We start from the raw sequence: 24,856 nt of genomic DNA on the forward strand, positions 1-24,856 counted from the left end.
CAGCTTCTGGGTGACGCTGGATTTACATTACTTTGGTTGGATGTGGGTGAGATAAGGAACTGGTCTGTATTTAGACTCAGAGTCTTGTGGTTGAACAGTGGAGAAAGATGGAAAATAGCCCAAGTCAGGGGATCAGCAAGAACCAAGAACAGAATAGAAAAGTGAAGTATAGTCTAATCGAACTTGAGCCTAACAAACCCAGAGAGGACCTTCTTCCTGTTGGGCCCCAAACTGATTGGTTTGACTCTTTTGGGAGCTGACTAACTCCTGAAGGTGGTCATGAAGAGGCAATCAGCTATGTGAAAGGACATGTTGGCACCAGTGTGCCATGTGGGCCACTTTTATCATTGGCAAAGTGGGGTGTGTTTCCTGAGTGCCCAGCCTGATCCCCAATGGATCAATTGAAGTTGCCACGTGGGTATCTCTTGGGTACCTCAAAGCTCAGCAACCCAACACTGAACATGTACCCTCACCTAAACATGCTTCCCTTTCCTTCCTTCCTATGTTTAGTGAATACCTATTATGTGCTAAGCATTGTTCTAGGTGTTGGAAAATAATGTAGTAAAGAAGACCCAAATGTCCTTGCTGTCTTATGCTTCTGTTCTAGTGGCAGAAACTGATAATAAATAAGTAAACAAACCCATAAGTGACCTTTTTAGATAACATAAATTCTCTGAAAAACACCACATGACTGTGGAAGTTACAGGAGATAGGAAGGTCATGAAAGGCTCTAAGAGAAGGAGCATTTGAACTGTGATTTAAAAGATGAAAGAAGGGCTGGGGAATATAGCTCAGTTCATAGAGTGCTTGCCTGTCAAGCACAAGGCCCTGGGTTCAATCCCCAGCACTCCCCCCCCCCGCCAAAAAAATGAAAGTGGTAGGAATGTGTCAGTCAGTGTGGCATGGAACATGGTGAGCAGGTGGGAGAGAAGGATGGCAAGATGTCAAAGTGGTGACCAATGCCTTGGGTAAAGGCATCCCTGTTCCCACCACTGCACAGGCTAGATACCCTGGGGTTCTCATCACCTCACCTCTCTTTCCCTTATCCTCGCTTCCACGTTAGAATTTTCAAGACTGCATTTGCACATCAACCCCACTGCTCTACCCTGATTCAGTCTCCCATCAACTGCCTCTAAACCTCATCATCTTCTCCTTCCTCCCAGTGTCTTAAGCCCTCAGTTTATCATTCCCTCTGTCCTCACTCATTTCTCAGCAGGCCCCCAGGGGTCAATAATTTTGACTATCCTCTCATCACCCCTTTTATTTGCTTCCCCCTTGGCTGATAAAACCAGTCAATACCCAAACAAGAATTCATTGACCCATTCTTTGCAAGGGTGTCTGAGGTTTCCAGGGGGAGGCAAAGTGCACAGTGAACTTCTAATCTAGCCACATATGGGCACAAATCTCAGAGTTGCCACTTCTGCATGGGTAAATTCAGCCTGAGTGAACAGGGTTGTTGGGAGGAGGAAATCATTTAAGGAGAATATAACACCTGACACAGGGCTTAGGATGTAACAGGTACTTATCTCCCCTCACCACCAACCCAGGCCTCAGGCACATGAGCTCTGCTGTAGAAACCACTGAACAGTGCAAATGGAGAGTTCTTCCCTCAGCAGGTCTCAAGTGCAGGCACCTCCCACTCATCCCATCAGCTCCCCTCCCCGTACCCTTCTTACCCCTCGACGCCATTCCTAACCTTTGCTCCTCTCTTTAAGCTTCTTGATCCACATTCTACCCCACTTTGCCAAGAAAATAAAGGCTTCCAGGCATGAAATCCATTAGTCTTCTCTTTAGTCCTTCTATGTCCTCACTCCTATTGCCATCCATCTTTGAACAAAAGATTCTTCCTTCTGAGTAATCTGACTCTCTCTGCCTCTCATTATCTCCTGGCAGTAGCCACCCACTGTCCCACTGCCTCTGGTCACCCCACCTATCCACATGGCCCAGGTAGTAGCAGAGTTTGCTTTTAACACATTTCAAGTATGTTTATGCAGTGGATTCCTAGGAGCCACAGTGCTCTTTGGGCAGCCCTATAAAATATTATACATGAGTTAGAAAGAATTTTACTGGTAGAAAATACTATTTACCTGTATGTACCTCATTTATTTAAAATGATTTTATTTCCAAAAGTTTCTATTATTATTTTTAATATATTTCCTTTTCATTGACTTATTGATTGCTGGCACTTGCTGGCAGTCACAAGATTTAAGCAAATTTTGCCAGGTTCTGTGGCGCATGCCTGTAATCTCAGCAGCTCAGGAGGCTAAGACCAGAGGATTGCGAGTTCAAAGCCAGCCTCAGCAATGGAGAGGTGCTAAGCAACTCAGTGAGACTCTGTCTCTAAATAAAATACAAAATAGGGCTGGGGAATGTGGCTCAGTGTTTGACACATGCCCCTGAGTTCAATCCCTGGTACCCTCCCCCCCAAAAAAAAGATTTAAGGAAATTTTAGAAAAGAAAATCAACAATTGAGAAAACTATTTTTTCTTCAAATTGGGAGAGGACTATGACTGTTTGATTCTAGGGACCACAAACCAATTCTATATGAGATCAGAGTTTAATAACTACTCTTCTTTTGGCAATGCTGGTACCCAGGGCCTCAGACAAGCTAGGCAAGCACTCTATCACTGAGTCACATCCCCAGCCCTCAATAACTACTCTTAAAATGTGGAATTGATTGTTACCATTCAGGTGAAAAACTTTCACCAGCTTATTACTGTCTAAACCTAAGGTTGGTGGTATGGCTCAAAACATCTCTTGTGATCTGTCCCTGACCTGTCTTTCTAGGTTCCAGTGTGTCCCTCACCAAGCCATTCTGGATCCCAGCAAGCCTGGACACCAGCTGTCCTGACCCCAGCTCTTGTTGATCCCAGTCACACCAGCGCATACATGGTTCTCTGAAGAGGAGGGCAAGCTACCTTTGGGTCTCTGTGCCTACTGCTCCATAACTCTGGAGTTCCTTTCCCCCTTCAAAGCCACAAAGAAGGCAAATAAATGGAATGACCATGGAGAGATGAGGTGGGGCAGAGGGCAGTAGGTCTGAGCCAGCCCTGAATGGGCATTACCTGCTCCCTGGAATAGCCGAGTGCTGGAGTCTCCGGCTGTTGGTGCTGCCTCTGACCCCAGCCTGTTTCTGCTGCTGTCACCCTGGCTGCTGCCTGGCTCCTGTTCTTCACACAACAAACTCACTTTTGTTTCCAGTTAAGCAGCAGGGGAGGTGTGGGGGAAGAAGGAGGAGGAGGAGAAGGAGGAGGAGGAGGAGGAGGAGGGGGAGGAGGAGGAGGAGGAGGAGGAGGAGGAGGAGGAGGAGGAGGAGGAGGAGGAGGAAAAAAAATGTGTGAAAGGAGACTGGGGTGATGGAGAGAGAGGGCTATATGTAGAGGGAATAGAGATGTGGTAAGTGTGAAAGAGATTATGGGAAATTATGTGGGAGAGAAAAACTACATTGAAAGTGAATTAAAGATACAGTGTGTGTGTGAGAGAGGGAAGAGAAGAAGAGAGAGGGAGATCTCAGGTGCACTCGAGAGAGAAGGGCTCAGTGGCTGCAGTGAAACTAGCAAGAAGCTGTTCCCTACAGTAGCAGGGTTGGCGGCTACTGTGAGAGGACTGGCAGAACTGCCCCTCTCCCTCTCAGTGGGCCCTTCCCCCTTTTCCTGAAAGCTCCAGGACAGCCCAGGCCCCTCTCCTCAGGCTCCTTTATAAAGGCCCTGGTAGGATTTGCCTTGAGACTCCTAGAGGTTTCTCAAGAGCCCCCTCTCTCAGGAGCTGGCTGGTGAGTGGCCTGGCTGGGCCCTGGGGTGGAGGTAGGGAGTTGGAGGACGGTGTTTGCTGTGGGGGCCCAACATTTCACAGCAAGCAATGTTTATTCAGTAGCGTTTCATATAACTGCTTCCTCTCCTTTCCCACCTTTAAATGCAAATTGGGTCTTCTTCCTCTTTGCCCACCTCTGAGACAAAATGCCAAAAGTTATTATTCAGTGGGTGTTTTCTGAGAGCCTATGGTCAGAGGGAACTGGTCACTTCAGGGTGTGTGGTGAACCCTACTGGGGAATTATTTTGCTCCTCTGAGAAACTCCTAATCTCCTGGGTTTAGTTTTTACTGGGTTTTTACTGAGTACTTAGAATGAGCCAAGGTTGATTAGAGGTCACCGAGTGGTGGCAGCTCCAAGGAACTACAAACCCTGAATTTCACTAAGTCTTAGAGCTGAGAGGGAGCTTAGTGTTGGCTATGTCCAAACACTTCATTTCATGGATAAGAAAACTGAGACCCACTTTACACCACAGAAGGCCCCCCACCAGGTTCCAGTCCAGAGTCTGGGAGAGAGGGAGCCCACACTTTCTGACATCTTCCACTCTGCACTGCCCCATTGGCTGGATCCATTGACTATATTTTCATACTTAAGGTTTGAAAATCGAACGTACCCATTATAAAGCTGAAAAAACAGAAGCAAAGGGTGACAACCATGTGTTGAATGCTGGTCTCCAAGCAAAGTCACCATTACATAGACCTCCATAACAGGCATCCCAGGAGTCTCTGCCTTCGTGGACAGTGAGCATCTGGGCTCCCCTGAGGGTCCTGGGCTCTACAGCTTGCACTGCACTGTGTTTGAGGTTGGCCCAGTCCCTCCTAAGTGCTGCTGAGCAGCCACTGCAGGCCATACCAAGTCAGGCTTGGCCTCAACACCCAATGAAATATTGCCAAGGATGCCAGAAGGACCCTCTCTGTTAATGTGAGCCAAGACCTGGATTCAACTCTTTACACTAATTACTAGGGGTAGGATCTTGGTAAGGCACTAAACTCTGAATCTTGGTTTTCCTATCCATAAAATGGGAATAATTATGCCTACTAACCTGGATTGTTGGAGAGTAAAGGAGATAATATATATAAGGTAGCTAGCATAGTGCTTGGAATACAGCAGTCACTCAATAAATGATATTGCCATTATTGCTGTTTCCAGGAGGTGTGACCCCCCTCCTCCCTTATCACCAGTCACCAGCCTACCCTCTGAGCATTCCAGGGGCTCAGTCCTTTCCAGTTTCTAAACTCCCCTGCTACACCCACACTACCCCTGTCCTTCCTCCACCTTGATGCCCCGCTCCTGCTCACAGAAAGTCTAGCTTACCACAAGCTGTCCTACTGCATCAGGGTTTCTCTAATGCACTGCAGGTTCCACATGCATGCAATAACTTACAAGTTAATCTACATAATTAGAAATGCCACATAACTAACTGTAAGAGTCACATAGCCTGGACACACATGTAGGGATGAATTCAACAAGCAGTTTCTGGGAGAAACACAAGCTCAGTGAGGATGAGTTTCAGGAAGCACAGTGGAGACTTCAACTCCTACTAAAGACCCAGGAGGTATTTTTGACCTCCAGGAAGTCAGCATCAGGATTTCAGAGATTCCCTCTCTTTTAGGCTCCACATTAAATCACTAGACAGTCAGCTTTGGAGGTCAGGGTCTGTCTTGTTCACATCACGCTGCTGGCCCCTGACACAGGGCTCACACAGCAAGGGCACTCAATAAATATTTGCTGGGTGAGTGAATTTGACTGATTAACACTCATGAGCACATCAGCTGGGATTAGCCGCAGCAAGAAAGGAGCCAAGAACAAGGAAATGGAGATGGGGGTTGAGCAGGGGGAGCAGGAGTGGCTTGAGGCCACTAAGTATTGGGGAGTGGGAGACAGAACCTGAGAGTGCCAAAGTCATTCTTGCCAATTGTGATAAGCAGGCATCCTCCAGCCCCCAGTACTGAGGATTAGACCCAGGGGCACTTCACCACTGACCTGCGTCCCCAGCCCTTTTTATGTTTTACTTTGAGACAGGGTCTCACTAAGTTGTCCCAGGCTAGCCTAGAATTTGCCATCCTCTTGCCTCAGCATCCCGATTAGCAAGGATTACAAGCATGGCAAGGACCACCACACCCGGCATGAAAGCCTTTGAGAGGGGAACTTGGAGGACCCCCAGTACTAATTTCATGGACAATAAAGTTCCCTTCTCAGAAACTGTACATAAACTTCAAATGTGCTTTCTGAGAGAGGAAGAGGAGAGAATACTCCCACTTGTGCATATGAGTATGTCTGCCCAGCCCATGTCCCCCAGCTTCATAAGGATGAGCGGCGGGGGGCAATTGTTGGATAACATATGACCTATGTCCTTGGCCACAATTAATTGGATCAGGAGCAGTTAAGTAATTGGACACCTGACCGAAGCCTGGAAATTTTAAACCAGGTCTCTGAGTTGGCTGGGCCTTTCCTGATGGTTTCTAGGAGAGAGAACATGTAAACTGTAAGCCTAGGGCGCAGACAGGCAGAAAGGGCTGAGCTGCAGAGAAAGAGGAGTGAAGTGACCTGGAGCTGAAGCAGAGAAGACCATGCAGCCCCAGAGAGGGGACTGAGAAGATGCCACGTCCTCCCACTGGAGCCTGACTGTTCCTTCTGTCTTGGACTGTGAGAAACTCCTTTGCTTTTACATTATAAGTGATTTCTTTCTCTTCCCTCCCTTCTCTCTTTCTGACTCTGTCTCTTCTTCCTTGCCCAATCCAGCTCAGCTAGGTTTCTGATATTGTGATAAAATTACCTTCTCAATCATGAGTCTCCATATGTAAAATTCCAGGTTATAGAGAGCCTACTTGAAAACTGTAAGCCTAAGAGTTATAAAAGAATGCCATGATGAAATAGAACAAGAAGGTTCAGGGAATTAGTGAAAGAAAGTGGAGCAAAGCAGAGGCAGAATAAGCTTGAGGAAAGTCACCTTAGCCCTGGCTCTGCTGGGTCAGGGGGACTGGAAGGCTCTGGCATGTGCATGACATCAGGAAGAATATCTAAAGTGTATTGGAATGCGGGGACCTCTACCAAAGCTCCCTGAGAAATTTAAATAAAGAATCCCTCAGCCTTTCCCTTCTGAGACCCCCAGTCACTCTGCTCCTCCAGTTCTGGAAAGGGTATCAACCTCCGTATGAAATTAGAAATACCCTGAGCATTTGTAGGAGACCCCACGGGGAAAAGAGAATGATACCCATCTTACTAGTGCTCACCCACTCCTGGAGAGCCAAAATGGTAAAAAGGTAGTTGATTATCCTACAACTGTTATTCATTACTTAGGAAGTATAAAATGTCACAGTCTTCCATTTCACATGTTGTCCTTATTGCTTTGTTTTAGTGAATATGAATGCAATAACGTGGAGACATTATCATTTAAAACCAAAACAGTTGCTGCTTCTCCTTTCTAAGCCAAGAGGGAGCTCAGAATTTGATCAACAAGGTACTGTGAGGAGACCCAAAAGGGCAGTGACGGTGGGCGAGGAGGTGCCAAAAATATGGTAGGAGAGAAAGGTGGCCAAGGACAACTTTTCAGTGGTCAGAGGATTTTTAAGAATAGGGATACCTAGTATCTCATTTTCAAGATTGTATATCTCTGCAAGGTAAAACCCATCCACGATTCCAAACCTTTCACAAAACCTACTGCTCACACATAGGTCTTAAATCACCAGTTTGGTGGAAACCAAAGAATAGAATTCCAAGCCTGAGCTGACCCAGAGAGAAAAGCAGTGAACAGATACAGGAGGCAAAACACAGCAAAACTCAGAGCTCACAGGCAGGAACTTGGAACCAGAGTGATACCGAGACTAGAAGCCTCTGGAAACTTACAGACATTTAGGAAAAGGCATGGACGTCCCCAGGATGTGGGTGAGGAGTCCGGAGTCCATTTTAGGTAAATCTCAAGGAATAAGATTACTAAAACTTTATACTTATTAAGGTTTTCATTGGTTCACTTGCAAACAAGGGTGCTTGAAGGGTCACTAACTCAGGGTTTTCTTCTAATACAGTATATTTATTTGTGTTTTGTTTTTAAGAGAATAACTCTTGTGGTAGAGGAGGGAATCCTATTTGCATTGGTAATTCCTAGAGAGCCAGGGTTTAAGGTGTCAAAAGACAAGAAGAGATTGAAGAGTAAATACGGGCTTCCTTTGGAGAATTTTAATTTTCTTTTCTGCCCCATCCCTACCAGCAGGCAGGGAAGGGCATAAAATGTCTCATCCCCTTTCTCTGTCCCTCTTCTCCCTCTTCACCAAATCTCCAAGATCCAAAATTGTTAAGCAGAGACAAGTGAGGAAGTCACCCATTATAAAGCTTCAAACTCTAAAAGAAACCAAATTATCTTTGTTCCTATGCTTGAAATAGCCTGTCTCAGAACCTCCTTAGGGGAAGAGATGCTTTAGAGAAAAACTGGTCTTCTATCCAAACCCTTGCTCCTTCCACATCAGAAATGAGGAAAGAAAGCCAAGATGAAATATACTTTCGGTCCTAAAGCTTTGGAACCACATGAGGTTCCAAAGTCTGAATAGAAAACAGCATTTTTCTCCTTTATGGTTTATTCTTGGGTGGACATACACACACACACACACACACACACACACACACACACACACATTGGGGAGTGGGAATTGAACCCAAGGACATATTACCACTGAGCTACCTTCCCAGTCCTTTTTATTTGATATTCTAAGTTGCTGAGAGTATTGCTAAATTGCCAAGGCTGCCCTTAAATTTGCCATCCTCCTGCCTCAGCCTCTCCAGTCGCTGGGATTAGAGGCATGCACCATCACGCCTGACCTATTTTGATCTGGTTTTGATCTTTTAAGACCCTTGAGGGGCTGGGGAGATAGCTCAGTCGGTAGAGCGCTCGCCTTGCAAGCACAAAGCCCTGGGTTTGATCCCCAGCACCGGAAAAAAAAAAAAAAAAAAAAAAAAAACCTTGAGTAGTTCAATACGTGACAAGAAGAAAGTCTTAATATTTTTCATGCCCCTCTGGAGCATCAGAACGATTTTTTAATAATTTCTTTTTAGTTGTTGCTGGACCTTTATATGCAGTGCTGATAATTGAACCCAGTGCCTCACACATGCTAGGCAATTGCCCTACCACTGAGCCACAACCCCAGCTCCCATCAGAAAGATTTTATAAATTTCTCAGCACCAGTGAGAACAACCAAACCAAACAAATGCTTATTTCTAGAGAAAAAAGACCTGGGCTTCCTACTTTTAAATTGGGTTATTATGTTTAAAGTGAACCAATTATATGTTAAGTGTCTTCCAGGTACCATGTACCATATGAGGTATTTAAAATCTGTTTGTATCTCATTTTGCAACTCATGACAATCTGGCAAGACTAAACATCCAACTTGCTTGGTACTGACCTGGGTTTAGCACTGAAATTCCTGTCTCACTTGTGTTTGGAATCCTTCAGTCCTGAGCAGACTGAGACAGTTGGCCTCCTTACATAATCTTTCATCCTACACATGAGGATACTAAGAGTCTAGAGTCTACACACCCAGATTAGGCTCTTGGCTCCAGTTCTTGTTAGCAGCCTAGGAAAGTGGAAGTGCAACCATATTTCTCAAGGTGCTTCAAATCCTCTTACTCCTAATGACGTCTCAGGAAGTTCTGAGACAAGACAATACCTTTTTTTTCCAGAGTAGAAAACATGACTCTTACCAATTCTCACTACAATTTGATGATACCACTCATTATATATGCTCTTCTAAAATCAAACTGACCTAAAAGAACTGAGTTTCTAAATTATATTCACATTGAGGGGAGGGATGATAAGGAGACAGAGAGAGATACTGTAATATATATTCTGTATTATCCACTACATACCTATCTCTTTCACCATAAGGCAATTTGACTACTTGGAAGAATGTAATTCTCAGCTCCATGTCCAATAGGGTTATAAGCCAATGACCAATGACGCTTACAAAGGAAAGCAGCAATGGTGGAGAGGGTACACACAGACTTTGGCATCAACAGACCTGTTTCAATTTCCCAGTTTCACTGGTTATTAGTTGCATCATGTTCCATGTCTTTGAACCTTGATTTCCTAATCTGAAGATGGGATAATAATATTTCCCTTTTAGTGTTGGCATGAGGATCAAGGCATGATATACCACCTGATTTCAAACTCTGTTATAGAGCTACAACAATCAGAACAGCATATGGTACTTGTATAAAAACAGAAGACTCATAGATCAATGAAACAGAATAGAGAACTCAGAAGTAAATCCATGTATATGTGGTCAACTAATATTTGACAAAGGTGACAAAAATACACAAAGAGGAAAGGATGTTTACTTTAATAATTAGTGTTGGGAAAACTGGATATCCACTGCATGTGCATGAAAAAACTGTTCAACATCACTAATAATCAGTGAAGTATAAATCAAAACCATGATGAGATATAACATTACACCTTCTAGAATAACTATTATCCAAAGACAAGAAATAACAAGTAATGGTGAGGATACAGAGAAAAGAGAATGCTTGTGAACTGTTTGGGGGAATGTAAATTGGTATACCTGCTATATAAAACAGTATGAAGGTTCCTCAAAAAATTAAAAATAAAATTATCATATGATAGAGCAATCCCACTTCTGGGTATATATCCAAAAGAAATGACATCAGGAACTTAAAGAGATATTTGTTCTCCCCTGTTCGTTGAAGCATGATTCACCATAGCCAAGACATCTGATGATGAATGAATAAAGAAAATGTGACATATATGCACACACACAGTGGAATAGTATTGAGTGTTAGAAGAAGATGGAAAGCCTGTCATTTGTGACAACATAGATGAACCTGGATGATTTTATGTTAAGAAAAAAGAGCCAGATTCAGAAAGACAAATGCTGCATGTTCTCACTTATTTGTGGAATCTAAAAAAGTTGAACTTGTAGAAACGGAGTAGCAGTGGGTACCAGGGTTTGGGATGGGAGGATAGCAAAATGAGATGTTGGTTAAAGATGAGTAAGTTCTGGGAATATAACAGAAATTTGCTAAGAGAGATCTTATGAGTCTCATCACACACAAAAAAATCTTAACTAGGGCTGGGGATATAGCTCAGTTGGTAGAGTGCTTGCCTTGCATGCACAAGGCCTTTGGTTCAATCCGCAGCACCACGAAACATAACAAAAATAGTAACTATTCGAGGTGATGAATTTGTGAACTAACTCGTTATGATAATCATTTCACAATTCATACCACATCAAATCACCACATTGTGCACCTTAAATATGTATAATTATATTTGTTAATTATACTTCAATAAAGCTGCAAGGGGAAAGAGTTATATAAACTTCTCTTTCTTTAATCCTCCCATCCACCTTCTCTGGTCAATCTTTATTTGTCATGTCAGACTCACAGGTGTCACACACAGGTGTTACTTGTTTCAGGAAGCCTGTGTTGCCCCCATGACCACCACCCGCTCACCACCTGGGCCTGTATGTGCCTCCTGCTGCTCCTGAGATAATTCCTTGTGCAGTCTTCCCTCACTGCACCTCACATCAACTTATACTTCTCTGTTTGTCTTCCCCAGGTATGAGAAGTTTTCTCCTAGGGGCTCTAAGATGATCCAGAGCAACATGACTCAAGCAAGAGGCTTGCTCCCAGAGGATGTGGAGCCAGCACAAGAAGGACCAGCAGGCCTTGACTGACCTCTTTCTTGTCCCTGACCTGGAAAGGGGTTGTCGGGCCTCCACTATAGTAAGAACACAGACTTCACAACTTTCTTTAGATTTGTACCTGGTTAAAGGAAGCATCAGATTGCCTTAGGAACCTGAGTTTTTAACCAGGTACACTGGGGAATCTAACAGAAAAGTACAGACACCCAAGCGCCGTACCACATCTAACATGTCAGGTAGCTGACTTGTGTGTTTCAGAATCATCTTGGTGGCTAGTAAACCTAGAGCATATATTAAAGGTGCCCTGTGGGTCTCTCTGAAAAGAATAAAAGTGAGTTATCTGGTGTTTCTTCAACTTTATAGTTATGATTATTAATACATTTAGTTAACAAAATTATAATGAACTATCATTAGCAGAGTGATTTCACAGATACAAAGCCTCTGTTCACCCATTGTTTTGTTGAATCTTTGCCATTATTCTCTCTCCAATCCTTCTTCACAGCCTATCAGGCCCAGTCACAGTTAGCCGTTACTCCCCACCCAGACCCCTGTATTCTGCGTGATCCCCCTCCTCTGAAGTGGGATCTCCTACTTGGGCTAGGTAGCCAGGCCTGCTACTGGACACCCTGCCGAGGTTGTCTGGATGGATTCACAGAAAAGACAAGACACTTAGGAAAAATACACTTGGTCTGAAAGAAAAGGAGGTGGGGTGGGCAGCGCAATAGGGATGCAGGCAGTTATCCAGACCATCTAGGTAGAATCATCCTGGTAGTGTTTAATTTTCCTTTCCATAGGATATCGGCACTGGCAGACTTTATATCTGCATCACACATCTGACCCCCTTTTTGCTTGGAAGAAATGAATGACTGGAGACTGAGCCTTCTACCATCCCATGGAGAATGCCAGAAACCAACTCAGCTCCCATGGCTACAAAAGAAAAATCTCCGTGGCTGTTGACTTTATTAGGAGACTTTGTGGCTCCCTGAAGTCAGCATGTCTGGAACTGAGGTCTAGAATGTATTCTTAGGGGGAACTGGGTATTTTTTCTATTTATATTTTTAAAAAATTGTGCATTTCTATTTGATGATAATCTTAAAAAGGTTTCTTTTATTAGGTATAAAGGTACTTTTTCTTTGGTGACAATTTATAATTGAAAGATACTTTCATGGAATAAAACCCATACTTGTTATGATATTATTTCTAAAACTTGGATATGTGGTTCCCTGAGGCTCTATAATCTATAAATGCATTTTCATGGACTCATAAGAAATTATTTTCTCTTTAAAAGGGGTCCTTACTTCATTCTGGCTTGGGAGACATGACCTGAAATGTCCTGTCCTACTAGGCTCTCCCATTCTGTCCCCTGTTCCATAGTCATGCCAGGAACAAGTCAGTAATGCACATGGCATGTGTACTGGCCACAGAGGAAATGTACCCAATGTACAAATATACCAAAGGATTCCACATTCTTTCTTCTTTGATTTCTAGTTTAAACCAATGTCCCCTTAACTGAATCAGAAACCACCAAAGCAACCAAAACCCCACTGTTCATAACCACTTTTGTGGTGTGGTGTGTTACCTCCTCCAAACCCTTTGAGCAGAAAACACCAACTCCAAACTTCTTTCCTCTTCTCTAGTTCAGAAGGGACTCAGCAGACTCAATTTTCAAAGGGCAACCTCATCCCTGAATGTAGGGGGTCCCGCCCGGGGAGAGCATGTCAGTATGTGTTTGGCATCCAGAACTCACATGGGGAGCAGAAGGTCTTCCCACCAGGTTTGCTTTCTTCTTGGCCTCTAATGTTCCTACCCTTGAATGTGTGTGGTGTGTGTGTGTATGTTCATGTGTGCTTATGCATGCATGTTTTTATGTGTGTACATGTATATTTTAATCAGAACCCATCTCTTATCCTGGACTCTCAAAGGACTCCCCAATACCCAGACATTTACTCTGGAAATCCCACAGACCCCTTATAGATTTGGTGCCAACGAGGAGTCTCATTTGGTACAGGAGTCAGTCTGCATGGTTGATTGTGGCTCCGGTGATCTTTAGGAGGTACATAGGTTTCCTACCAGGACAATAAGATGCAGTCACTGACTTAACAGTCCTTTGAAGGTATAGATGATAAAATAAACTCTTTTGCCATGCTCAAGATAATGCAAGAATATAATAGAAACCGATTAAATAACATTTTTAGGTAGATTAAAGATATGCTGAGGGTGAAATCATGTACCCAGAAACATTTTAAAGCCTAGAAAGAACAAAATGTCACAGTTGTTCTCTAAGGATTCCAGTCCTTCTTACTTCTCTAAAGATTGAGAATTTTCTTTCCACAGGAAGGAGCAAGATATTGACTTTTTGGGTTTTTTTTGCAGTGCTGGAGATTGAACCCAGGGCCTTGTGCTTGCAAGGCCAGCACTCTACCAGCTGAGCTATCTCCCCAGTCCTAGATATTGGCTTTTAATTAGCCCATAAGTTATTTCTCCAGGAACAGAGAAAGGACTGGGGGGCTTTATGGTCCTCGCAGAATGCTTCTGAGGGGTCCCTATGATGCAGGATGGCTAGACAAGTCTGTCCCATCCCTTTAAGCTCAAAGTATGTAACAAGGAATTCAGGTTATTGAGTGCAACACTCCAAGCAAAACACTCATGTTTGTTACTGGTTCTTAGGACAACCATGTGGCATCTAGGAATTTAGAGAGAAATAATCCTGAGAATTAAACCATGACATACATATACATGATGGATCAGAGTAGAGGTCTCAAAGTCCACATAGAGAGACAGAGGGCTTCCGGCTGATTCTAAGTGTTCATGGGCAGGGAGGCTGATCAGCACAGGAAGCAGAGCAATAGAGACCCTGACAGCAAGGTTGAGCCACAAGGGCATTACCCACATTCTCCAGAGAATCTCCCCTGCCCTGCCATGCCCCTCTGGACCCACCAGCAGGATGAATCCCCAGAATGTATGTGCCCCTCAAGGAACTCACGAGTCCTGCTGATGAGATCCACGCTGCCGTCCTGACTGCTTGTTCCTCTCCCTGGGTTGGTCAGTTCCTGCTGCAGCTTGTCTGGCCGCAGTCCCCAACGGACTTTTTGTAGGCCTGAAAGATGTCCCTTCTGGTCACTTTTTCTTTGAGAGTAATGGGGGACTGGAAGTCCAATATGGATGGAAGGACAGTCTGTGAATACAGCACGAAAGAGAAGGGGATGCAGAATTACTAAACGTTAGCAATTCTCCATAATATCCACTAGGTACAAAGAAATGGGACCACAGAAGCAAAATGAAAGCCAAAGGGTGCCCGAACGGGGCCAAAGCCCCACAAGACTTGGGTTTGACAGAATTCCCTTTATGACCACCTCAGTAGTTGCTGGAAGGAATACCCTGTATGCTGTAGTTAGAATTTTATTAGAATAAGCAGAGTTCCCATTTCCCAGTTCTTGCTTGTCTACAACATTAATGACCAGACGTGGCTTTGACATGTGATCCAGGAGCAAGTCTCTCAGTGGGATGTAGTCCAAAATATCAACTACCCTCTTCAGTTATTATGGGAAAGTCATGAATTCCACTGAGTGGTATTTTTTACTAACAACCAAGGACTACATGAACTACTTACCTTAAAACTTTTTATCAGAAAAGGGCTTCTCAAAGTCAACAAGAACCCTAAGTCAGAATTCCATGAAGAAACCCAATTGCCCTGTGACCCTGGATAATACACATTGCCCCCAGTAGGTCTGTGAACAGAGGCAGCTGGAATTCCTCAGTTCTCAGGAGGCATATTCTATCACCAGTTTAACATCAGTGTTGTCTTGAGTTAGTCAACAATTTTTAAAATAAGTAATTAATAGAGTCTTAGTATAGTTTTAGATTTACAGAGTAATAGAGTTCCTTCCTACTCCCACCTTTACCCCCAGCCCTCCCCCCACATTATTTCCCCTATTGTTAACATCTTGTATTAGTACAGTACATTTGTTACAATTAATAAATAAATATTGATACATTATTATCAACTCTAGTCCAAAGTTCACTCTTCCTGTTCCATATAGATACTTCTATGGGTTTTGACAAATGCATAATGACATGCATTTACCATCACTGGATCATATGGAATAGCTTCACTACCATAAAAATTCTTTTTCATCTATTAATTCTTCTCCCTTTCCCCAAGTCCCTTTTTACTATCTCTATTATTTTGCCTTTTCCAAAATGTCAAATAATTGGACTCATACATTATGCAGTCTTTCACACTGGCTCTTTCAGTTAGCAATATACATTTAAGTTTTATGCATGTGTTTTCATTGTTTGGTAGCTCATTTATATTTATCTTTGAATAATATTCCATTGTAAGAAAGTATCATTCTTTATTCACTCTCCTATTGAAGGACTATTTGGCTTCCAGTTTTGGGTGATTATGAATACAGAAGCTACAAAGATTCACATGCAGACTTCTATGTAGATGTAATTTTCAATGCAATTGAATACATATCTATAACATGATTGCTGGTTCATATGATAAGTCTATGTTTAGCTTTGGAACAAACTGCCATACTGTCTTCCAAAATGATTATATTATTTGCATTTCCACCAGCAATGGAAGAATATTCTTGTTGCTCTGCATCCTCATCAGCATTTGACATTATCAGGGTTGTTTGTTTTGGATTTTAGCCATTCTAACAAGCGTGTAAGTGTTTTTGTTTTAATTTTCAATTCCCTAATGACATACGCCTTGAGCTTCTTTTTGTATATTTAGTTGCCATCTGTATATCTTCTTTGGTAAGGTGTCTGTTCATTTTGCCCATTTAAAAGTTGGGTTGTTTGTTTGCTTATTGTTCAGTTTTAAGAGTTCTTTGCATATTTTTGGGATTCAATTATTTTTAAATTATTTATTTATTTTTTAATTTTTTATAGACTGCACTTTGATTCATTGTATACAAATGGGGTACATCATTTTTTTCTATGGTTGTCTTTTACTAGATATGTATTTTGCAAATATTTTTCCTCATCTATGACTTTTCCTTTCATTTTCTTAACAGTGTCTTTCACAAAGAAGAAAATTTTAATTTTAATAAAGACTAACTTTTCAATTTTTTCTCTCACACATTGTACTTTGGTGTTGTATTTTGAAAACTGATTGCCAACTGTAAGGTCACCCAGATTTTTTCCTATGCTATCTCATAGAAGTTTTATGGTTTTGAATTTTAGGTTTAAGATCCACGATGAATTAATTTTGGTGAATTAATTTAGGTGTAAGGACTATGTCTAGATTCCTTATTTTAAAATATCATGGTCTACTTCCAGCACCATTTGTTGAAAAGACTCCTTTCTCCGTTAAATTCTCTTAGCTTCTTTGTAGGAGATCATTGACTATATTTTTGGAGGTCCATTTCTGGGCTCTCTCTTCTGTTCCATTGATCAAGTTGTTCATTCTTTTGCCAGTATACACTGTCTTGACCATGAGAGCTTTATAGGTCTTAAAACTGGATAGTGTCACTTTATTCTTCACAGTATTGTGTTGGCTATTCTGTGTCTTTTGTCTTTCCTTATAAACTTTAGAATCAATTTGTCAGTATCCAAATAGTAACTTGCTGGGACTTTTATTGGAATCAAGTTGGGAAAATTGACACCTTAACAATATTGAATCTTCCTGTCCATGAACATGAAATCTGTCTCCAATTATTGAGATCTTTGACTTCTTTGATCAGTTTTATAATTTTCCTCATATAGATCCTGTATATATTTTGTTAGATTTGATGCTTAGGATTTTTTGATGCTAATGCAAATGTTTTAAAATTCAAATTTCAATTACTGGTATATGGGAAAGGAACTGATTTTGATTGTTAACTTTATAGCTTATGACCTTGCTATCATTACTTATTAGTTTCAGAAGTATTCTGCTCAATTCTTTGAGATCTTTTATTGCTATTATCATGATTGTTCTTCAGCCTGTTGATTTGGTTACATTAATTGATTTTCAATTAGTGAACCAATCTTGCAAATCTAGGATAAATCCACTTGGTCATGGTGTGTAATACTTTTCATACATTTTTGGATTTGATTTACTAATATTTTATTTAGCCTTTTTGCATCCATGTTCATGAGAGATATTGGTGTGTGGTTTTCCATTTTTGTAATGTCATTTGGTTTTAGAATTGGGATAACACTGTCTTCACAGAATGAGTTAGGAAATATTCTCTTCGCTTCTAATTTCTGGAAGATATTGTAGAGGGCTGTATCATTTTTTCCTTAAAGTTTGATAGAATTCACTACTAAACCCATCTGGGCCTGGTGCTTTTTTAGAAAGGTGTTTATTATTATTATTATTAGTAGTAGTATAAGTATTATGTTTCTTTAATGGGAATAACCTATTCAGATTACCTATTTGTCCTATGTAAGTAGTTTGTGTCTTTCAAAAAGTTAATTCAGTTCATCTAAGTTATCAGATTTGTATGCTTAGAAGTGTTCATAAATATTCCTTATATATATATATATATTTTAAACACTGAATTACATCTCCAGTCCTTTTATTTTTTATTTTGAGACAGGGTCTTGCTAAGTTGCCGAGGCTGGCTTTGAACTTGCAATCCTCCTGCCTCAGTCTTCCGAGTCACTGGCATTACCAGAGTGCATCACCACACCCAGTTTCTTTATTATCCTTTTAATGTTCATGGGATCAATAGTGATGACCCCTCTTTCATTTCTGATGTTAGTAATGTATGTCTTCTCTCTCTGATTGCTCACTTAATTACAATGTGGTACGAGAGCATAGTTTGTGTGACTTTTATTATTTTAATTTTTTTCAGTTATGTTTTATGGTCCAGAATTTGGTCCATCATGGTGAATGCTCCATGAGTGCTTCAGGAGAATGTGCATTCTACTGTTGCTGGATGAAGTGTCCTATAAATGTCAATAAAATCCAGTTGATTGTGGTGCTATTCAGTTCAACTGTGTTTACTGAGTTTCTGTCTGCTGTATCAGTCACTTACTGATAGAGGCTTCTGAATTCCACAACTATAATTATAATTGCTGATTTGTCTATTGTTCTTGCAGTGCTATCAGTTTTTGTCTCATGTATATTGATGCTTCACTGTTAGGTACATACATGGTAAGAATTCTTCTGTCTTCGTAGAAAATTGACCCTTTTATCATTGTTCAATGCTCACCTCTATCCTTGTTTAAAAAGAGAGAGAGAAATGTTCTTTAGTCTACTTTGTCTGGAATTAAAATAGTTATTCCTGCTTTCTTTTGATTAGTGTTAATATGATATATCTTTTCCTATTCCTTTCCTTCCTGCCTTCCTTCCAATATTGGGGATTGAACCTAGGACACTCTACCACTGAGCTACGCTCCCAACCCTTTTTAAAGTTTTTTTTACTTTTCTGTTTTTTTGAGACAGGGTCTCACTAAGTTGCTCAGGTCAAACTAGAATTTGTGATCTTCTTGCCTCAGCCTCCCAAGTACCTGTAAACACAGGCATGTACCACCATGACCAGCTCCATCCCTTTACTTTAAATCTATCTATGCCTGTATATTTAATGTAGGGGTTCCTGTCCTACAGATGGAGTTTGTATTTTGATTCACTCACTCTTTTAATTGATATGTTTAAATCATTTGTATTTAAATTGATCATTCATATAATTAAATTAATGTCTATTATGTTTGCAACTGCTTGTGTTCGTGGAACTAATTCTTTATTTTTCAAATCTTCCATGATTGTTATGCCTACTCTGGTTTTAATTGAGCCTTTTATATGGTTTCATCTTCTCTCAGCAGATCAATTGTACTTTTAAAAAAAAATAATTCTAGGGTTTGGGATGTAGCCCAGTGGTAGAACATGTACAAAGCTCTGGTTTCAAACCCCAGTATCGCATTTTTAAAAATTCTAGTATTTTCCCTAAAGTTTACAATACACACTTACAACTAATCTAAGTTCACTTTCAAATAACATTGTACTGTTTCTTGCGTGGTTCAGGAAACTTAAAATAGCATATTCTCAATCTCTCCCTCCTACCCCTTATACTACTCACTCCATTCGGGTGACTTATCCATGTGCTATAATGGTCTAATACGTTGTTACTATTATTACTTTGAACAATTGTTTGTTATTCCTTCTATGATGCTATTTCTTTCTTTGTATACGACTGAGTGTCTGGTCTACATAATTTTCCTTCTCTCTAAAGAACTTCTTTTAACATTTCTTGCAAAGGAGATCCACTGACCACAAATTCTCTCAGTTTTTTGTTTGAGATGGTCATTTTCTTTGCTGTAGAAGGATAATTACTGGATAAAAATTCTAGGTTGGTGGCATTTTTCTCCTTTAATTCTGTAAATATTTCATTCCACTATCTACTTGCTCACATGTTTCCTCCTTAGAGAGAGTGTTTTTCCCAACATTTTACAGTCTTTATCTTCCTTTTTTTTCTATTTGAATATGTTATAATTAGCTTGTTGATATTTATCCTGCATGATGTTCTCTGATCTTCCTGTGGCTTAGTTTCTTTCTTTAATTTTGGAAAATCTTTTAAAAATTTTTTTTTGTAGTTGTAGATGGGCAGTGTGCCTTTTATTTTATTTATTTATATTTATGTGTACTAAGGAATGAACCCAATGCCTCACATGTGCTAGGCAAGTGCTCTAACACTGAATTATAGCCCCCACCCTAATTTTGGAAAATCTTAAACCAGTATCACTTCAAATATTTCTTCTGTTCCTTTCTCTTTCTCTTCTCCCTCTGGTAGTCCCATATATATATGTTTCACTTCTGTAGTTATCCTATGAAGTCTTTGGATATTTTGTTTCTTTTTTTTTTTTTTTTCCTACTTTTTTCCCCCTTCTTTTTGGGGTTCTGGAAATTTCTATTGACATATCTTCAAGATTGTTGATGCTTTTCTTAGCTATGCTCAGTCTACTAATGAATCTATCAAAGGCATTATTCATTTCTGTTACAGTGTTTTTGATATTAAGCACTTATTTTGTATTCTTTCTTAGAGTGTTCATCTGCCTAGATTATACACCTGCTTTTGCATATTGTCCACTGTTCCCATTAGAACTCCAAGCATATTTATCATAGTTATTTTAAATTTCTGGTCTGATAATTAAAAAAAAAAAAAAAAAAAAAAGAAAGAAAACCAAACAAAGTGAAAAGTTCTGAGAAGAGGGAGGGGGAGGAGGAGGAAGAAAAGAAACAAAAGGAAGTATAAAGGTCCATAAGAGGAAAGTAGATTCAGTAGTCATGTAAGTGATTCAAGGTAGACTTCAATACCAGAAAATTAAAAATCAAAGATACCGTTGGTCCCAAAATGAACCAATATGAAGTACATTAAGCCTTTAGTGTGAGGTTTTATGTTTTTCTAGCTAGGGATTAGACTGTGTTTACTATTTGCTATAATAGTAAATGTCAGAGATTTCAATTTTCTCTGGTGTACTTGTTATTGTACCTCTGTTGCTTTTAGGTTTCCCTAGAAACTCCTTCTTAGAGCCTAAGCTTTGCAATTCTTTCAGCTATGATCCACTGTTATTATACAGAAATCCTGCTGAAGTTGTGGTGAGGTATGGGGGAAGCAAAGTGGTCTATTAATCCTATGATTAGGTCCTAGTATTTTTAGCAAGCTGGTACCCATGTGCTGTGGCTTTCAAGTGTGCTTTCCCCAACTTACTTCAGGCAGGAAGCTGAATTGGGTACTTTCTCTTCCACAAAGTTGGATTAGGCTCTGGCAAAGATTTTTTTTCTTTTTCTTTTCTGGGTAGATCTTTTTTGTGGATAATACTCTGGGCATATTTTGAAACATTTTTCCTCCTGGACAAACATGAGAGAAATTTTTGCTGATCTTCACTGAAAGATGGTGGAAGGGCTTGTGAAGGTAAGATTCATGAAAGAGTGAGGGCTCTTTAGACTAGGCCCCAAGAGTTTCTAACTCTCAAATTAGTCCACATTCAGCCTTTATTGATTTGTTGAAATTACCATTTCAGTGTTGGTATGAGTCACTCGCTCCAGCAGCTTTGGCTTTAGATAAGCTGACCTGTACTCTCTATATTTGTCTCTCCAACAACTAGGGTGCTGTTGTGCTCCTGTGGCCTCAATTCTTTGTTGCATCTAAGAAAAATAATTGATTGTTCGGCTCATTCAGCTATTTTGTCATTTGTGTAAGTAGGAATGACAACTTTAAAGCTCTTTACATGTCAAAGTGGAAACTGGAAGTCTTAGTGGGCATTTTAGTTTGTCACTACTCTATATTTTATAAATTTCTCATAGTTGAGCTTCAGAATGGACCTTTTTTATTTGTCATAGATTGGTTACTTAATTCTACAATAGTATGAGAATGACTGACCCTCTTCCATCCTCTCTTCTCTCCCCAGTATAGTGTGACATCATACATATATATGGCATTATTCATTTCTGCTACAGTGTTTATATATATATATATATATATATATATATATATATATATATTTTTTTTTTTTTTTTTTTTTTTTTTGGTGCTAGGGATTGAACCCAGGGTCTTGTCCATCCTAAGCAGGTGCTCTACCACTGGTCTATATCCTACACTACATTTTATTAAGCAAGCTGTAATTCTAGGTAAGCCATGGACACCAGTATGTAGAGATAAATAGTTCTACTCTAAGCTTAGCATACGTAGATGTTTCAATGTCAAGTTCCTGTTCTCTACCCTTGAGTCCAGGAACAGAAATGAGAAGTAGCAGGTACATCAGAAAAACCTCTACCCAAGAGATTGCTACCCTGAGTAATCTCTGGTTTGTCTTTACTTACTCTGTGGTCAGCAACCTCCTGCCTCTCTGGATTTACTGCCCTTATCTGTAACATGGCAATTAAAATATTTTCCTTTACTGGTTTGGCAAGATATTGAGAAAATAGAGTAGGATCATGTATAGGAGCATAATTATGAAAATTGTAATCATGGGACTATTCATGTGAAGAATATGCATACTAAAGAACACAGAGGAGATGGCTATTGGGGAAATGTTTTACTTTCTGCCCCACATCTAACTTGTCCCATTTTTTCCTGACTCCTATAAAATCATTGGAGCATGACTGTTTAGTTGGTTAACTGTGTAGAGTTTGGTCCTCCCCCAACAAAAATTCTCCTTTCTGGCTCTGGAGGACCTCTTTTCCCATGGTGAACATCTTGCAGACTTTGGTTTGGGACACATGCCAAGTTCTCCTAGGAACTCCACATTGCACTCCTCTTGTTCCATCAACAGTCCCAGAGTGGCCCTACACATTCTGCAGCTCAGCAAGCATCCAGCTGGACAGCAAGGTTAATGCTTCCTTCCAAGTAGGGCTGGGATAATGGAAGGAGCACCAGGTCATCTGGTTGCCTCTTCTTAAGTTCTATGCTGCTTCTCTATAGAGTACAGGTGCTCTTCAACCTACAATTAGTTGCATCCAGATAAACCCAATGTAAATTGGAAATATCATAAGTTGAAAATGCACTCAATACACCTAAACTTCCAAGCATCCTAGCTTAGTGATGAAGTATCAATGGTGTCCCATTGGGGGCTGCAGCTCACTGCCACTGCCCAGCATCATGAAACATTTTGCTAGCCCAAGGAAAAGATCAAAATTCAAAATTCAAATCACAGTTTCTACTGAAAGACTGTTTTTGCACAATAGTAAAATCAGAAAATTCACCAAAACATTGTTAAATCAGGGATCATCTGTCTGTCCAGGGGTCTTAGGGCCACTGAGTCAGCAATTCTGCAACAACAAAAATACCCTCTCAATACCCTCTTACACTGCTTTTAATTGTGCATCCATTTTCAGAAACTACTAAATATTGCTGTTAGGCACTAATCATAGTTTGTAGATCTGATAACATTAAATAAACTTTTATTATGATGAATCTGTGCCCTAATTCATGCAGGCAAAGTGCCAGTTTCCTATCTCCCACCCAATCACTTGGTCACTTTAAGACATGGTGAAGGAAAGAAAAAAAGAAAGAAAGAAAAAGACATGGTGAAGTTTGGTCCTACCAGCTTCAAAGAGACAACAGTGGTGAATCAAGGAAAGAGAACAGCTCTCCAGAGTATCTGAATGGAAGTGCTGTTATGACCAGGAATTCTGAGAAGAATTCCTTACACATACTAAGCACACACTCTATCACTGAACTCTATCCCCAGCCTGACACCAAGGAATTCTCAAAGTCTCCTGAGATTTGCATCACACTTTCAAAGTGTCTTTACCTTGATTCGGACATCTCCTGTAGTACATGGGGTCCAGTTTTCCTGCCCCAGCCTTCTCTTCTTCCACCTTCATGACTATAAAGTAAAAGAGGAACACAGCCTCAAAAATGTATGCAACAAAAAAGGGCAGGATTTCAAGGACAAATTGTTGAATCCTGTACTCAGAGTGGGAGACCTTAATGCACATGAAAAAAATTAAAGTAAAAGAAGAACCTCAAACTTATGTATATATGTGTGTGTATATATAAATACACATATGTATGTACATATATATATATATATATATATATTTCCAACAAATAGATCATGTCTCTTTTTCAAGTAAAAGTGGAGCATTTACAAAGAGAGCACACATAGTAGGTCACAAAAAGCCTCAGTAAATTAAACGTATTTCTATTATGTATTACTAAAAATAATTTCTAGTCATGATTTGATAGGAAACCACCATGGAAATTATTAAATATTTTGAACTCAATATTTTCAACTACTACATATCGAAATTTGTGGAATGCAGCACACTTAGAAGCAGTAAGAAAGAAGGAAAGGAGAGAAGGAGGGCGGAATGGAGGGTGAAAGAAGAGAAGGAAGTAAATGTGCTAAGCATTCAACTGAAGAAGCCAGAAGAACAAGAACTAAAACTGAAAGTAGAAGAATGTAAATATAAACGATAAAAGCAGAAACAATAAAATAGAAAACGAGCATAGAGGTGGTTAATAAATCCAAGGACAATTATTTGGAAAGATTATTTAAAAGGCAAGTTATACAAGATGAATTAAGAAGAAAAGAGACTATTCACAAGTAAACAACATCAGGAATGAAAAAATGACATAACTTAAAATTTAGTAGAGAATTCAAAGATTGTAAGAGAATTCTATGAACAAATTTTATGTATATAAATTTTGTAACTTAGATAAAATAGCTACTGTTACTGTGCTAGGTTGTATTTGAAGTGCTTTGTGTGTATGACCTAACTCAATCTTCTCAACGATAACTAAGAGAAAAGTAACATTATTATTATCATTTTCTCCCTTTTTTTATGGTCTTGGAAATCAAACCCAGGGCCTCACACATGCTAAGCAAGCACTCTACCATTGAATTATAATCCCAATTTGATTATTCCCATTTTATAGATGAGGAAACTGAGGAAAACAGAGTTTAAATTACTACACAGATGGAGAAACAGATTCAAACCCATATAGTTTTT

At 40.2% G+C, this 24,856-nt stretch overlaps 1 protein-coding gene and 1 long non-coding RNA gene across 10 annotated transcripts in view; one reads left to right on the top strand and one right to left on the bottom strand.

Annotated features, from left to right (window-relative positions):
- Slc4a5 (solute carrier family 4 member 5) overlaps positions 1 to 24,856 on the bottom strand; it is a 122,314-nt gene that overhangs the window by 69,497 nt on the left and 27,961 nt on the right. For 7 of the 9 annotated variants that reach the window (XM_047522224.1, XM_047522228.1, XM_047522223.1 and 4 more), the window contains 2 exons: positions 23,653 to 23,727; positions 14,444 to 14,635 (listed from right to left, as the gene is read on the bottom strand). In XM_047522224.1, the coding sequence (XP_047378180.1) occupies positions 14,444 to 14,635; positions 23,653 to 23,725 (265 nt within the window). In that variant the 5' untranslated portion in view covers positions 23,726 to 23,727. Of the gene's footprint in view, positions 1 to 3,065; positions 3,184 to 14,443; positions 14,636 to 23,652; positions 23,728 to 24,856 lie in introns of those variants that run through there. The other 2 variants (XM_047522232.1, XM_047522231.1) reach the window with 2 other exon arrangements.
- On the top strand, positions 6,318 to 14,227 carry LOC124962958 (uncharacterized). The gene is made up of 3 exons (XR_007104621.1): positions 6,318 to 6,454; positions 11,376 to 11,542; positions 12,255 to 14,227. It is a non-coding gene; the product is annotated as an uncharacterized LOC124962958 (long non-coding RNA).

Source organism: Sciurus carolinensis, chromosome 13 (assembly GCF_902686445.1).
Source record: "Sciurus carolinensis chromosome 13, mSciCar1.2, whole genome shotgun sequence".
Taxonomy (NCBI): domain Eukaryota; kingdom Metazoa; phylum Chordata; class Mammalia; order Rodentia; family Sciuridae; genus Sciurus; species Sciurus carolinensis.